At 45.4% G+C, this 14,949-nt stretch overlaps 6 protein-coding genes across 7 annotated transcripts; 3 read left to right on the forward strand and 3 right to left on the reverse strand.

Annotated features, from left to right (window-relative positions):
• Positions 1 to 16: 16 nt before the first annotated feature.
• On the reverse strand, positions 17 to 3,198 carry LOC117588587 (H(+)/Cl(-) exchange transporter 7). Its single transcript, XM_034279994.1, has 9 exons — positions 2,895 to 3,198; positions 2,671 to 2,775; positions 2,392 to 2,593; positions 1,361 to 2,332; positions 1,126 to 1,295; positions 679 to 1,065; positions 465 to 623; positions 326 to 409; positions 17 to 263 (listed from the first exon to the last, which is right to left on the reverse strand). The coding sequence occupies exons 1-9, from the start codon at positions 3,147 to 3,149 to the stop codon at positions 141 to 143; spliced, it is 2,457 nt and encodes an 818-aa protein (XP_034135885.1). The 5' UTR covers positions 3,150 to 3,198; the 3' UTR covers positions 17 to 140.
• Positions 3,199 to 3,312: 114 nt separating this feature from the next.
• On the reverse strand, positions 3,313 to 4,976 carry LOC117588736 (protein stand still). Of its 2 annotated transcripts, XM_034280223.1 has the most exons (5): positions 4,857 to 4,976; positions 4,569 to 4,761; positions 4,221 to 4,511; positions 3,904 to 4,035; positions 3,313 to 3,846 (listed from the first exon to the last, which is right to left on the reverse strand). In XM_034280223.1, the coding sequence occupies exons 1-5, from the start codon at positions 4,865 to 4,867 to the stop codon at positions 3,424 to 3,426; spliced, it is 1,050 nt and encodes a 349-aa protein (XP_034136114.1). In that variant the 5' UTR covers positions 4,868 to 4,976; the 3' UTR covers positions 3,313 to 3,423. The 2 variants fall into 2 exon arrangements, with proteins under 2 accessions (XP_034136114.1, XP_034136106.1); XM_034280215.1 differs by lacking the exon at positions 4,857 to 4,976 and having other exon boundaries at positions 4,569 to 4,800.
• Positions 4,977 to 5,220: 244 nt separating this feature from the next.
• LOC117588831 (adenylate kinase isoenzyme 6 homolog) lies at positions 5,221 to 6,004 on the forward strand. The gene is made up of 3 exons (XM_034280326.1): positions 5,221 to 5,378; positions 5,435 to 5,586; positions 5,641 to 6,004. The coding sequence occupies exons 1-3, from the start codon at positions 5,333 to 5,335 to the stop codon at positions 5,968 to 5,970; spliced, it is 528 nt and encodes a 175-aa protein (XP_034136217.1). The 5' UTR covers positions 5,221 to 5,332; the 3' UTR covers positions 5,971 to 6,004.
• On the reverse strand, positions 5,977 to 9,103 carry LOC117588648 (probable cytochrome P450 301a1, mitochondrial). The gene is made up of 7 exons (XM_034280083.1): positions 8,564 to 9,103; positions 7,762 to 7,912; positions 7,458 to 7,570; positions 7,201 to 7,394; positions 6,944 to 7,145; positions 6,717 to 6,882; positions 5,977 to 6,656 (listed from the first exon to the last, which is right to left on the reverse strand). The coding sequence occupies exons 1-7, from the start codon at positions 8,857 to 8,859 to the stop codon at positions 6,087 to 6,089; spliced, it is 1,692 nt and encodes a 563-aa protein (XP_034135974.1). The 5' UTR covers positions 8,860 to 9,103; the 3' UTR covers positions 5,977 to 6,086.
• A 1,003-nt stretch (positions 9,104 to 10,106) lies between these two features.
• Positions 10,107 to 10,916, forward strand: LOC117588815. Its single transcript, XM_034280324.1, has 3 exons — positions 10,107 to 10,357; positions 10,413 to 10,580; positions 10,646 to 10,916. Exons 1-3 carry the CDS (start codon positions 10,121 to 10,123, stop codon positions 10,796 to 10,798), a joined length of 558 nt encoding a protein of 185 aa, XP_034136215.1. The 5' UTR covers positions 10,107 to 10,120; the 3' UTR covers positions 10,799 to 10,916.
• A 1,203-nt stretch (positions 10,917 to 12,119) lies between these two features.
• On the forward strand, positions 12,120 to 14,742 carry LOC117588674 (proton-coupled folate transporter). Its single transcript, XM_034280121.1, has 9 exons — positions 12,120 to 12,373; positions 12,432 to 12,541; positions 12,599 to 12,749; positions 12,799 to 12,988; positions 13,048 to 13,364; positions 13,423 to 13,568; positions 13,620 to 13,809; positions 13,870 to 14,026; positions 14,089 to 14,742. Exons 1-9 carry the CDS (start codon positions 12,145 to 12,147, stop codon positions 14,144 to 14,146), a joined length of 1,548 nt encoding a protein of 515 aa, XP_034136012.1. The 5' UTR covers positions 12,120 to 12,144; the 3' UTR covers positions 14,147 to 14,742.
• Positions 14,743 to 14,949: the final 207 nt, after the last annotated feature.

A 14,949-nucleotide genomic window follows, 5' to 3' on the forward strand; every position in this document is an offset into this window, starting at 1 on the left:
GTGAAATGGCATTTCGAGCGTTTACAAAGTAGTACAAATGTTTATTGGAAATAGTTATAAATTAAAATGAACGCGCACAGTACAGTATTCGATACACACTGATAAAAGCATTGTATTATATACAGATGCATTATCCCACATCACTTGTAAATGAAGTCCCGGCGCGTTATAATGCCAGCTATGCGATTCTCGTTGTTGATGACCAGCATGTGGCGCAGGCCCAAGGCGCGAAAAATTTGAAAGATCCTTGGCACAGAGTCGTGCTGTAATGCCAGACGACAATTATATGTCCCCGAAACTGGGTAAAAGTTTTGTTTCTACTCACTGCATTAACGCGCACTGGTGATGGATTCATGAACATGGCCAGGTCCACTGTGTAGTTAATTTTATCATCCAGTTTTCTCACGCTCTGGAACCGCAAACAAATCATTGAAGAATCTGCAGGGGCTTTGTTTATTCCTTACCTTTATGGATGGATATCGCGGATAGACATCCCGAAACGTTTGTATTGAAGTATTTGGCAGCCAGAAATGACTGTTCTCCACATACAAGGACTTTAACAAGATGACAATTAGCTGCGAGCGCAAAACAATGCCGCAGACGCGACCCTCAGAGCGACGAACCTGCAATAAATGATGGCGTTGAATAGGGAGCAAGCAAATGCTTTCATAATCTTACACCCTTGACGTCATCCACCACAGGAAAACCATTGTGATCGCATTTTTTCAGCACATTATAGATATAGTGAGCGCTGTCACGCAGCTTGATGCACACCACAGGACTGCTTAATATTTCACGTGCTCTCAGGCCTTTATACTGGGGCAGGGGCTCCCAAGGCAGCATGGGTACGTGATTCACTTCGATTTGGGTGTCGTAGATGCCCTCGTTGAAGTAGTCGCCAACCCATTTAGCACTGATGAGCGCTATGATCAGGGGGAAAAAGAATGAAGTCTCCACGCCAGTTGTTTCCATCAAAATAACCGACAAGCTGATGGTCATGCGTAGAACTCCACCCAGATTTGCGGCAGCTCCGATCAAAGCATATTTTCCGGGATGCAAAAATTCCTGTTGTTTTCATAATAAAGGATTAACTGATGGACTTTCTATGAGCGATTTTTTACTTACTGTTTCAGGGAATAAATAGAATGTGACCATGGCTAAAAGACGTCCCCAGGCGGCGCCTACTAAAGCTGTTGGTATGAAGACGCCCAGCGAGACGTTGAGACCAAAGGTGGCACACGACAGCACATAGTACACAAGCGCGAACATGGCCAGAGTGAGAATTTTGTGGGAACCTAATAAAAACAAAAAATTAAATGTAATATTGATAAGCCGCGAGTAAAACTTTCTACTGGCTTACCTGGTGGATCATGGAACAGAGATCGGACTGTGGCCTCGGGCGTTTGAAACCAGAGTGCGGCCACAGCATTGTATTCATTGTCTTCACAGAAAAGCTGAACAGGATGGATGGTTGGGTCGTTGCCCAGCGGACGACAATCATTGATAAAGTAGATCATCATACATGCCAGTGTAACGCCCAGCATGGCCACCACAACGGCTTCGCACACCTTGCCAAACTTCCAGGGAATGTAACGTTTCCTAAACCCATTGATTTTTGTATTCAGCGAATTCCAGGCGGCCCCTAGTAGGCCACCGGTTACGCCCAGCAGCATGAAGATTGGCAACTCAAAATAGTCAAATTTCAGGGGTTGATCGAATTTGCCCAAATTGAAGAGGCCGGTGAAGGTGAAATCGTTCAGGCCGTGATATGTGGATAGGACAATGTTCAGGGTAAATACGCTAATGATTGAGGCAACGAGAGTGCGCCAGATGAGATTTTGGTTCCAGAAGCTGGCGGCTTCTTCCAACGAGAACAGCATACCGCCAATGGGAGCGCCGAAAGCAGCCGAAACTCCAGCAGCACCTCCTCCCAGGACAAAGTCCCGCTTCTCGTGGTCATCCCTAAAGGCCTTAAACACACGGAAATCTTTTACAAATGTTGTACTTTTTCCCTGCGATATGCCAGCTGCTACCACAGCGCCGGCGTGTATCATTGGACCCTCCTTGCCACCAGCCAAGCCGCCGACCACCGAGGTGATCACTCCGATTGCTTTCACAGCAAGGGTTTTGATCCGCACAATCCGCGGTATTTTTACACCGTTGAGATAGCTCTTCACCTGCGGAATGCCACTGCCCGCCGTTATGGGTTCGATGTAGGTAACCATGGCAGCTCCAAAGGCTACGGGCAGGACGCTGAGTAGAATCCAGTAGAGGAATGGCACAACCAAATCGCCGCCAGTAATGTCGCTCTTTGGAACATTGCTTTCGACGGCTGAAAATAAACAAAAAAGTCAAGTGAGATAAACAAATCATGTTTGTTTCTTTACGCACAGTTCATGAGGAACAAGTATTTCAATTCGGAGAGTTCTTCGATGATAATATCTATGGTGCAGGCAATAAGCGCTGTGATGATGCCAATTTGTATGAATATGATCCATCGTATGATATCCTTCCGCAGTGAGAACCGCTCCGTGATGCTCTTTCTTTGTTCCTCTTGAAAAAGCATATTTTCGCAAACTTCATAGTCCAAGCTCTGTAAAGGGAAATTTAGATTGTGAATTGACGATAACAGTTGCCGGGAGAGACCTCCTACAACACACACACACCCACCTCATAGTTTGGAGTCGATGATGCTGCCGTTCGGGACCTTACACGGAAAATAGGCTCCGACTCAGCGTTATCCCTATCGTTGGCCGGCAAATTTCCATTGATTGCCTGTAATTAAAAGGGGATATAATGTGGAAATGCATTTACATTTGCTCTGCGCTTGTTGATACGCAATTCATTTTGCACAGGAACAATGGATGATTCATTGGACTCTATTGAACACTTACATTTCCTGAATATGAGGGCGTGTGATCTAGCAACGCGGGTACGTCGTCGTCGTCTATGGCGCGCTTCAAAGTCACCGAATTATTGTTACCTACTCCGACACCTGTACTGGTTGTTGGAACATCATTATTTAGCACATCCGCCAAGATAGTTGTTGGCGTGGGTAGACTTTTTTTTGTGACTTTCGTCAAAATTGGTTCAACATCAGAGGTTGTTTCTTCGTCTAAACATATTAAAGAAGCCTTTGCATCCACCATTATTAAATTATTTCCATCCAAATTTGTGTTCTGTGCATTGAAGAGATGCAGTCCTAACGCGTCGTAAAAAATACTAAAAAATACTATGACACATCTCAGAAAGTTGCAAGGTGTGTTATGTAGCGAACTAAAAGAATGAAACCAAATTTAACGAAATACTAAAGACGGTTACCAGCACTTCACCAATATGGTGGATATATTCAATTGGAGTATATATAATGTATATGCATATTTAATATTTAACTTCTTCACTGGTTTCGATCCCTGGAAACACCTAAAGGGTGGGCTCAAACTGGAAATTTGGGTGTAAGAACTTAAACTTGGCTGCCTCCAGGAGTAAACGGTTGTGCTCAATTTGGTTGCGGGAACGCAGCTCCTGACTTATATCGCTCATTGTGCGTTCAAGGCGTTGCAGAATATCTCTGGGTGGCCCATCCATGTAATGGGACAATGAGCCAGCCATTTGAACATCATCCATGGAATACGATTTGCTAGACATGCTGGATTTGCTGTCGCTTTGCGAGGATGTTGTAGTCAGATCAATCGGCGCCGGCTGATCTGTACGAAATGGCAAATTACTTGGTTGCTCCTCCTTAACGTGGCCCAAGTGCACCACCTTCGGCACAGCCGCCACGGGACTAAGCTGGCTGTAATTGGCAATCAGGGTATCCACCATGCTGGGGTTAAGAGTTGGAAGCTAGGAATAATAGAATAGGTACATATGTCACAGTTTATGTAAAACGCGTGTACTTACAGTGCGAACATGTTGTACAATTAGCCCATTGATATTCGAATTATCGGTACAGTTCGGCATATTCGCCGTGGCCAGCTTCACCTGATTTTGGTTGTGATCTACAGTCGAATATTCACTCACGGAAGCAGAGGGCTAAGGAAGAAACAACAAAAGTGAGCACTCACACAAACAAACATGCAAATTACCGAAAGCTTCTGTTTCATTTCATTGAGTTGGTCTGCCAAAACAGATAAACACACAAACACACATGCATTATCTACATCTTTAACGGTAAACTGCATAGCATAATGCATATTGCCATCTCGCTTTTTGCTTACTGTTTTTGTGCTCGTCTCCTCCTTCTGCTCGCTGTGCTCTTGTTGGTGGCGCTGAAACACCGTTTTTATTTTCAACTCATGGATTTCCTTTCCCGTCGGTGTTGAATGTGCAACCGGCTCAAACGTCGCTGCGGCCAGTCCTGCTGTTGTTGAAAGCTTGCACAACGATGATGATCGTCGTTTTCTACGGGGTTTCTCAATGGCACGGTTCTTCATAATGCGATCACGACGTTCCTCTAGGGCAATCACCTTCATTTCATGCAGTTTTCCCAACAAAGATGTGTGGCGACGCTGTACCGGAATCATAACTCAATTACTTGAAATTGCAGGGTGTTATGTCGCGTCTACCTTGATGTGCATATGAAAGTTGCCCGTGGAACGCACGCTGCCGCGATAAACCCGATCCGGCGGACAATTACAGCACTTGACCACCACATTATCCCCCACCTGGCTTTGAATGCTGTACAGCTCTCCATTTAAGATGTATGGAACGTGTTGACGCTGCTCCTCATCCACCACGGCCGTAGTCTCAGACTTAACACTGTTCGCAGAGATTGTTCCAGACATTCTACCTGCTGCTCCTAATTTTTTTTTCATTGAATACTACTAAAAAAATATTAAGGTATCACGGAAAAGAGCAGCGACATCTGTGAAAACTTGTGAAAAGAAGAAGTAGCGAAGGAGATACAACACACATGAATCTATGAGTTCTGCTGGCAAAGAGGACTTCGAAAAGAGAGAAGAAGGCAGAATGTAAAAAATAGTTGAAAACGGAAAAGGAACATCCACAAGTACGATATACGCAATCAAATATGATCGCGACAAATACGGCAAGTCAAAAGTACAAAAATATATGCGCTTTTTATTGAAACACTTGATGATATTGTTTACCTTGATTATACATTTGTTATACGAAAAATGTTAGTTTAGTTGCTTCTACCAGCGATTTAAAGATTAATTAGTTTCAGCGCCAGGGCTTTCGATAGTTCAATTCGATATATTTGTTGTGCAGCCCTAACATCGACAATCGGCATCGCACGTTTTCAACAAAAATAAACAATAAAACATTTTTAAATTAGAATCAGGAATAGTAATATATTGCTGGCTGTGAGATGTCGGAACTAGATGCAGATGCGAAGCCAAACATTTTAATCACCGGTTGGTATGCTTGCTTTAGTTAATTGTACGATTTTAGCATATTTTTGTATCCACAGGCACACCTGGAGCGGGCAAATCGTATTTGTGCGAGCGTTTGGCCGAACAATTGAATTTCGACTGGTTAGATTGCTCAAAGATTGCCAAGGAACATGATTACGTTGAGGAGCACGACGAAGAATACGATTGTCCCATTCTCGATGAAGATAAGGTCTGGATGCCACAGTATGTCCGAGAATCTAAATTACAATTTCAATATTCTTAGCTTATGGACCACTTGGAACCGCTGATGCAGAAGGGCGGCAATATCGTGGAGTATCACGGCTGCGATTTCTTTCCAGAGCGCTGGTTTCAAGCCGTCTTCGTCGTCACCTGCCCCAATAAAACGCTCTACGATCGTTTAAAGGAACGCAACTACAACGAGAAGAAACTCTCATCGAATATTGAGTGTGAAATCTTTGGCACCATTCTGGAGGAAGCACGCGAGTCATACAAGGCAGACATTGTCCACGAACTCTGCGGCGAAACGGCAGCAGATGCCGCTAAGAGTTTGAAAACGGTGAAACAATGGTATCGTATGTGGAAGAGAAAATAAACATACTCTCATGAGAAAATGCTAATCATCTAAATATTTCTTTAGCGAATATTTACAACAAACTTCATGCATAAGCGTATAAAATCGAAATCTTAAATCTACAACAGATGTGGCAACTAAATGCGCGTCATTTTAAAGCGGAGCGGTCCATCCGGCGCGTACATGAATGTGACGGCATAGTCCAACGGCTTGTGTTTGTACTCCAGCTTGTAGTTTCGCAGCAGCTTGGCCAACAGTATTTGCATCTCCAGATCGGCGAATCGCCGGCCCAGACACATGCGGGCACCATAGCCGTAGGGCAGCGAGGCAAACGGATGTAGTTTGCCCGGAACACCACCATGCTGCGGCTTCAGCCAACGCTCGGGTCGGAATGTGGCCGCGTCTGTTACATACTCCTCCATGTTGCCGGTCACAATGGTGGGAAAGACGGCCTGCACTCCCTTCGGCACCTGGTAGCCGCAGATGACGCTGTCCTCCTGCAGTGTTCGTCCATTTCCAATCACCGTGCTGTACATGCGAAACACCTCCTTGATGAATGCCTTCAGATGGTGCATCTGGTCGAGCAGCGCAATGGTGAGCGGTGTGTTCGGATCGGGTAGCAGTCGCTTCAATTCCTCGTGAACCTTTTGCTGCTCCTCGGGACGCGTGGCCAGTTGATAGAGCATTGAGCAGACTGCCATCGATATCTGGAAGTGAAAATATTTTAGACTTCGTTTTCGAAACTGCAGAGACTCGTGTAATATTACGGTGTCTATTCCGACTAGAATCAGATCCAGCGCCATAATGGTGGCTATCTTTTCGTCCTTCTCCGACATAATCACCTTCTCCACCAGCGAGGGCTCGCCGTCTCGCTGGCTGGGATCTTGTGTCTTCAATCGCTCAGTGGCACTCTGTATGTACTTCATACAGACGCTGCAAGGAATCATTTTGTGTCAGCTTCAAGGTATGTGATATTCCATTGTGCCCCACTTACCTCACAAAAAAGTTCATGTTCTTCACATACTGGGTCCAGAGAGGCGTCGGGAAGTACCGCCAGTAGGGCGCCTTCAGTTCGAGAGTGGCCACGTTCCGCAGGGCATACTTGGCTGCATCGATGATTTGCTGGGGCTCCGAGTCGGGTGTGAGATTCGCTTCCAGGCAACCCAGACGCGTGTCCAAGGCGACGCGTCCAATACCTAATGTGGATAAGTATATTATCTGAACACAGTCAGGAGCATGCTAAGGACTCACACTCCAAGGACCATTTGTGTATCTCGTTGTCGAAATCCTCGGGCAGCTCCTGGTTACCATCCAACAGGTGCTCGCAGCGCACCAAGAAATCATCTGTGATCGCCTCGAGGGGCTGCATGTAGCGCCTGATGGTGGATAGCTGCAGCACTGGCTTCTGGACACGCGACCGGAACTGACGCCAAGGTTCGCCGTGGCTGCATTGAAAGTGTAAATCGGTTGTCATTCATGTCATTCATGAGCTGAGCTCTTCCACTTACACACCCACCACGCCGCCAAGCTCCCCAAAGAAGTCCTTGCGCACCACACTCTTGTACTTGACCAGACTGGGCATCGATGGGCGGAAGGGGGTTGGCCCCTCGCTGCGATAGCACTGAAATATCAAACATTAACAGAAATTGCGTGGTTAACATCCGACAACTTGCAGTAATTTGTACTAGCTGGATGCGTCGCAAAGTGCCAGAAATTGCTTGAATGCTTCGGTGCCTTCGTGCTTCGTTGGTCAAGCGGAAAGACCACAGCAGGTGCTGTGCTACGACGTCTGTGTTCCGTGCTAAAGCTTACCTTTTCAATTTCGTCGGCATCGTAGATGAAGAGTAGATCCGGCCGCCCTATGAGGCCACCGAAACGCACAATTCTGCCATAGCGATCATGGAGCAGCGACGATATGTTGGCCACATCGGAGATCGTGTATTGGCCAATGATTGGCATCAGTCTGTGAAGGAGAACTGCCAAGGTTAGGGCGCAAATGACAAACAAATGGCAAACAAATGGCGAACAAATCTCCACGACATGGATTTGGACGGATGCATTGACTTTTGCCAAATGCGCAAAATAAATACTTAGAGTGAGTGGAGCATGCACCAAAATTTCACATGTTATGATGCTGACCTTGAATATGTTGCTAATTGAACGCTAATCAACGAGATGACGTATTGTTGAGTGGATTGTAGGTCTAGCGTTTAGCCGAGGGAGTGATTGGGACTTATTTCCGTGGGTTAGGGTGCAGGCAAAGGTGCGAATACTCGTAGTAGGAAACCCAAACCACACGCACATTCCACAAGAATCATCGAAAACGATCATTCGAGTTGTTGTTACATATTTACACAGCAAACGGGCAAAACAAGCTTCGTTACGGCCAGTCAAATGATTGCGTGCCGCGGCCAGCAAAGCCAAAATAAATTAATGAACATAAAAATACCAGCCAGCCTCATCATCATGAGCAGTGGGTATTGAACGCGCTTCACTTAATTGGGTCAAGTGAAACGGAGAGTGCATGGCAAAGGAATTGCAATTCGCAGAGTGAAAGTAAGTTTGCTGCCCGAGTTATTCGTTTCTGCGCCGCGACTCTTATACGACTACTTACCGCCAGGTGTTGCCCAGAATGGGCAGGGGCTTGGGTCCGGGTATCTGACTGTAGGGCAGTGCGTTCTGCCATTCGGGAGTGGAGTGTATTCGTGGCGTTCTACCCGCTGCTGTCTCCTCCTGATCCAGCAAATGGGGACAGGCGGCCACGCCCGTGGAGCTGTCGCGAATCTCCAGACGTTGCCTCTCATTTGGCAGCAGGCCAGTGCCACTAAACTTGGACACAGTACGCCTCAGGCTGGACGCACTGGCCGTGGAGGCTGTGCCACGCCAAGCCCTCACTGAAAGCTTGTTCATTATATGATTTGTCTGTCTGGATTTGTAGCTCGGTTACAGCAAGCGCTAACTGATTTAAATTCAAATCAGATTTCACTAGTTTTATGCCTCGATTTCCAATTGTCTTCTGTTGACGTTGACACACACACAGACAGACACACAGAGAGACAGAGACACTGGCGTGAATGAAACTGGCTTCTAGCTCTACCAGTCCGCTTGCAACAACTGAGCTCCGTTCCACACTCAACGGCTGTCGGACACAAACTAGCGGCACCAACGGGCTCCACTGAGCCCCCAGACCCGGCCTCTTAGTAAACTTTTAAAAGAGAAAACATTTCGTTGCTCTTCGGGTGCGTGCTTTCCATGAGAATTTTAAAGTATGAATGGATGAACATTTTACAAGAGGTACGCGCGCTCATCATTCTCAGTTTTTGCAGATATAAATTGATTTTCGAATGTTACTAATATTAGCTTATGGGTAGTGTTCGACTGTCACTATTTGAAATGATGCTGCTGCTTTGGGCAGCGACTAGTTTTGTGGCAATGGTTGCGGTTTTTGTGTCTCTTCGCTGGCTTCTTGTGGTCGCATCCTTCTTATCTGGGGGGCGAGGGTCGCAGGTCAAACTCTAGATTTACCAATTTCATGTGCGGTTCTCGAAAAGCAAACTCAAACTGCTGGCCAGGGACGCGCTGGTGCCAACATCCACCTGCAACTATTTCAGGTGCCCATCGATAATGTGTGGGTGAGTAGACACATTCCGAAAGTCTATCATTGGTCATACATAAGTATTTTCGGCGCTACAATGGCTATCGTCCTCATGGAGAACGTGAATCAAATGTCCTTCGAAGGGCTGGTTATCAGAGCTATGATGACTCGATCAAATCTAAATCACAACAGTCCCTACAATGTACGTGCTGTGCCAATGGACCGAGCGATTTGCATTCTTTTCTAGCACTACATTATTCTGGATAATCTGGAATTTATCACTTCCCCAGGCTGACTATAAGTTACAGGCGCGTTTTGGACCACCTACAAAACTTGGAGATCTTGGAGAATTCAAGTTTCTGCGTTTTTCGTGCGAGAAGAACTATACACAAATGCACAAAGATTCGAGTGGGAGTTTAATTGAAATATAATGGCGTAGGGGGTAACTGACCGAACGGCAAACAAACTCATTAGCAGCCGGGTATTAGGGGATTCCTGTTGATGTTTTCGAATAACCCTTCAACCCAAATGTCAAAACAGTTTTAACTTTATTGGCGTTTTGTTCGTTACACGAAAATGTTGGCGGTGCTTGCATCGGTCCGATGGCTGTTTGTGGCCGCCGTTATTGTGCTCTGGTCCGTTCGGTGTGGCGTGGGTCGCAGGTCGAACTCTAAATTTACCAACCTCAAGTGCGAGTCGTACGATGAATCCTTTGCAAAGTTCTCGAGCTGCAAACTCAAACTTCTCGGCAGGGGACGGGCTGGAGTCAATATACACTTGGAAATGTTTCAGTTGCCCATCACAAATGTGTGGGTGAGTAGAGAGAGTCCACATTGTGGATTGTTAAATGGAGTTTGCCCATTGACAGATGAATTGGAGCATCGATCGCCGCTACAATGGCTGGCGTCCATTTCTCTACAATGTCAGCAAGGATTTCTGCCAGCTCATGGAAAATGTGAACAGTCTATCCTTCGAAGGACTTGTCATCAATGCTATTATGACTCGATCGAATGTAAATCACACCTGTCCCTACAATGTGAGTTGGCAAATCAAACAAATATTGTTCCTTTAATTTGATTAATTTATTGCCATCATTTATAGCACGAGATCATTATGGATAATTTGGAATTTACAGACGATTTTCTGCGAACTTTGCCACTTCCGCAGGGTGACTATAAGATACAAATGCGTTTTGCCACCAACAAAGTTTGGAAACTGAAAGTGTCGGTGATTTTCGCAAGAGATGAACCATAAAAGGAGCAGAAGGCCCACAGCAATTGTCGTCTGTAAAGGTTTGCAGCTATAATTCTATCCCAAAAGCACCTTTGCAACAATTGAAAACCGAAATTCCAGAATCATATTATAAATTGTCCTCTTGGCAGAAATTAGTATAAAATAAATATGTACGCACATTTAATTTTTTTGAATTTAATTGTTGAACGCTTAATGGATATTTAATATATTTGAAAATTGTAGCTAAGCGTTTGTTTACCTCTGGCAGTGTTCCAATTAAAGCAGTCGTATACAATGAACCACAGCCGTGATTGCCTCTAATGCCCCATGGATTTGGCGCTAATCTACATATTTCAAATAGTTCTGTGTTGAGAGATGAGAGACTATGTCATTATGGTTGCGGGGTTCTACCAAATTCATCAACATCAACTCATGGCGCCTTTTTGTTTGAATTTTTATCCATACAACGTTACACATCGGCGAGCTTTTGTCAGCTATCATTAATATACTCGTTATGAATCTGTTTCCAATCGATAGTTCCTTTGCGTGTCTTGCAGCACAGATTATGGTTTTATATTTTGTTAGCCGTTTCTGTTTAAACCTTATTATCCAAAATATCCAATTAAACGGAGTCCTTAAAACTAGCCTGTTATGTAGAAAAAGTATGCATCTATTTGAGAAAATTAAGTATTCAATGTTGAGAGTCATGGCCAGCTAGTAATATTAAACCGAATATCAAAATCGTGGAATATGATTTCCGTTACTCCATATTAACCATATAGAGCTAAACCGACTTTGGATAAGCGTCCTTCACTTGGCAGAGTTCCTTTTCGAGGATCAATGTTTACTTGTTGGTATATCTACTGGATGGTCTTTGGGTTACAACTAATGATCAAATGATGCAGAAATTAATTCTTTTCAAAGTCCAATACAATTACTAGAAATTAATTAGTTGCACACTGGAACTAGCAGACACATAGATGAAAAGCTTAAGTGTAAATATTTTGTTGCTCGGAGAACGTGCATAGACTTAATTCAGATAAAGCACGTCGAATCATTAAAAAAAAATCCCTCGAGAGTCAACACAGAGCAGAGCAAAGCAGAGCTGACTCACGTGCGGGGATCTCAGCAAAGACACAGTGATGCTTCGATATAGAGACTTTGGTTGTGAAATTAGCCAACACTGCTCTTCTTATTTAAATTGGTTCACTGTTTCGATAAGGCCGCCTAGCTGTTTAGAGGAAATGTAACGATGATAAGAGCTTCTCAGTTCACCGAAGGAGTGAATACTTTTTGTAGATTCATGAAATGTGAATGGAAGCCGCTGGCAATCGCGCCCACGCTCGTATCTTGAAATTCATTGAGTAATGAGTCTCAGTCGAGTGGCAGAGATGAACGAGGAACCGCATGCCCATGAAAAGCTTGTGGCGAAGGCAACCCGGCGTGATCCTGAAACTGCCAGCAGTAGCAGCGCAGAGAGCCACCAAAATGGAGAGCCTTCCGCCATCAGGGAGCCATCAGTCGCCCAGTCACCGCTGACCATCTATCTGCTGGAGCCCTTCATTTTGATTCTGCTCTTTGCCTACAATTTTTCGTGTAAGTGTTCGTCTCTGTGTGGGGTAATCTCTCATGGAAGGTGGTTCTTGATTTTCAGCCACCGTTTTGAAGAGTCAAATCATCTATCAGAGCTGCACGTCGGGATTTGGATACTCGAATGAGGTCTGCCTGCTCCTAGGCACCAAGAATGCCACAAACGAGACGAAGGTAAGACAAGGAGGATCACTGGCGATGGCTTTGAATTACTTTGTAGATCTTTGCCAGAGAATCGAAGAGGTAGTGCAGCCGTACGCAGCTCGAGTCGTTGTGGTCATGAGGATTGTGGAGTGCATTATTCCGGCATTCTGCGGCCTCTTCGCTGGCGCCTGGGCAGATCGCTACGGACGCAAGCCGCTCTTGATGTGCTCCTTTCTGGGTAAGTGCCTCACAGAACACAGAACTCTCAATTTCATCTGGGATGTCAGGCTACGGCCTGCAGTATTTGATTTCAGCTGGCGTTGCCTATGCAGCCATGCAGACAGGTGGCATGGTTAGCCCTTGGTGGTACGTGCTCTCGATTGTGCCTCTATCGTGTCTGGGCAGCAGTGTCACCTACTCCGTGGCCGCCGTGTGCTTCCTAGGAGACGTGTCCGAGGGAAAGGCTCGCTCATACAGGTATACATGCAGCAGTCTGATCAAAGTGGTTGCCCGTTAGAGAATTTGCTACCTTGCAGGATGATTGCCTACGAGCTGGCCATTTATGTGGGTCTCCTGCTGGGCAGCTTTGGCTCTGGCTACGCTTATGAGGCTACCAATGCTTACGTTGTGCTGTGCATATCCGCCTGCTCCATTCTCGTTGCCCTCTTCCTGATGATCGCTCTGCTGCCAGAGAGTCTGCCCAGAAGTGAGCAAAACGCTGCGACACCAGACAGAGATGTGCTTGCCCTGCTGAAGGATTTGTGGAGCACTTGCAGCAGACACCGCGCCCACAAAGATCGCTCTATTGTGTTCCTAGTTATGTCTGTCCTGCTGCTGGCAGCCTTCGTCTCCGGTGAGTGTTTCTTTCCTGCCCGAAACTGCTATTACAATGTCGAATCCCTCTTGCACAGATGGCAGCAACTCGGTGTTCTACATGTTCATGAGAGCCAAGTTCCATTGGACTGTGAAGGAGTTTACCGAATACGAATCGGTGAGCATCCTGGTGCCTGCTGTGGCTGGCTCTGGCGGCATGCTGTTCATTTGGTCCCTGCGTCAGGTGAGATTTCAGATCTCAGTTCTTTCAGATCTCTAATCTAACCTTTGGCAGTGCACCAGCTCGTCGGTTCTCTGGCTGGCCATTGTCTCTCTCCTGAGTCACTCGTCCAGCAGCCTGATGAAGTCCTGGGCCACGGTTAGCTGGCAAATCTACGTAGCCATTGCTTTGGGCGTATTCAAGTCTCTGGTGAATCCCATGTGCCGGACCATAATCACCAATCTCCTGCCAGCCGCAGAGCGAGGTAAGTTTGGAGGCTAAACGCTGATTTTTGTGAAGATCCTTAGATCCTTTTCGGTTTCAGGGAAAATCTTTGCTCTGCTGGGCATTCTGCAGACACTCTCTCCGCTGATATCCTCGAGCCTGTACTTTGCCATCTACACGCGCACATTGGACACGGATCCGGGCACATTCAATCTGCTCAGTGCCTGCCTCTACGGCCTTGGGATGGTCCTCCTCGTGTACGTGTTCCTTTATATTTATTTATTACTTTTTAGAGTCACTAATTCCATATCGTTTTCAGTGCGGTGTGGCATAAAAAGTCTACAAATCGGGCGTACTACGAGCCGGTATTCAGGTGAATCAACAAATCTCTGCAAATAAAAACAAAGTCTGCCAGTCATTGCCAAACTTTCGAATACAAAATCCCCCCATCAATTCATACTTATTTACATATTCGAGCTGAGCAATTGAAAATGTGTTAATTCTCGACTCTGTTGCTGCGGTGGAAAATTTGTAAAGATTTTCCCATTGACCAAAAAATGTGCGCGGAGTCCGCTGACGGATCTTTAAAAATATTAAGCATATGTGAACATACATACATTTATTTATTTATTTGCACGTACAGTGTGCAGAATATAGCATCGGAACACCCCAACGATTGGTTTGGTGCTAACTCATTCGATGCTAATTTCGCTTGCTGCTAATTTGAAATTAGTCGCCAAGTTTTTTACACCCTTGATTAAGATCGGTTGAGCGCCTAACCAAAGCCAACTGTACAAATGAAATTCAAATAAAATGATGCCTCAACAGAGCGTAGCGAAAAATCTGATATTCTACATGGCGAACATCATTGCCAGCAAATTAGTTAAAATTAATATTTAACAATCGTCCAAAGCTGATGGCCAGAAACAACTGGCCACAGATATAACGATCACGAGGCACCCGCTAGTCGGCAAATCCGTAGAGACTTTGGAACATCTCTACAAATGTTCAACTTGTTTTTGTCTTCGCACGAAGTTGTCTTCATAGATATCAATTTTAATAAAAGGAAAATGGATTAATCACCCCAACATGATTATAATAAGTAAACAAAGCGAAAACAGATTTGTATTTCTTAGCTGTTATTTTTCAGCTTGAATTTCTGGGATTACCACAAGCCTGG

The sequence above is a fragment of the Drosophila guanche genome, unplaced genomic scaffold (assembly GCF_900245975.1).
Source record: "Drosophila guanche unplaced genomic scaffold, DGUA_6, whole genome shotgun sequence".
Classification (NCBI taxonomy): domain Eukaryota; kingdom Metazoa; phylum Arthropoda; class Insecta; order Diptera; family Drosophilidae; genus Drosophila; species Drosophila guanche.